We start from the raw sequence: 307 nt of genomic DNA, 5'->3' as shown, positions 1-307 counted from the left end.
CCCAACCATTGCTGGTGACACTGAGCAGACCTACACCTTCCACGGGGCCCAGAAGGAGCAGCACCGCTCGCTGCTGGGTCACATGAAGAGCATCCTGAAGGGCAGCAAGGACAGGAGCCCGGCTCCAGTAGTTCCTGCCCAACCAGCAGACCCACCAGCCCCACGCAAGCAAGTGCACTTCCAGGAGAAGGTGGTGCAGATCATCCCCTCTATCAGTGAGAGCTTGGAGGACATGGAAAGTGAGGCTGAAGAGACCACATCGGACACAACACCCATTCTCACCCCACCTGATGCCCCTGTCATCCTT

At 58.6% G+C, this 307-nt stretch overlaps 1 protein-coding gene across 1 annotated transcript in view; it reads left to right on the top strand.

The window, feature by feature from the left end:
• Nucleotides 1-304, top strand: part of TMEM72 (transmembrane protein 72) — a gene marked incomplete at its 3' end in the record, with an annotated part of 5,978 nt that extends 5,674 nt beyond the window's left edge. The window contains exon 6 of the mRNA XM_009869226.1: nucleotides 5-304. Coding sequence (XP_009867528.1) covers nucleotides 5-304 — 300 coding nt within the window. The remainder of the gene's footprint in view (nucleotides 1-4) is intronic.
• Between the last annotated feature and the right edge of the window lie 3 nt (nucleotides 305-307).

Source organism: Apaloderma vittatum, unplaced genomic scaffold (genome assembly GCF_000703405.1).
Source record: "Apaloderma vittatum isolate BGI_N311 unplaced genomic scaffold, ASM70340v1 scaffold13975, whole genome shotgun sequence".
NCBI lineage: Eukaryota > Metazoa > Chordata > Aves > Trogoniformes > Trogonidae > Apaloderma > Apaloderma vittatum.
This window is presented reverse-complemented; position numbering and strand designations above follow the sequence as displayed.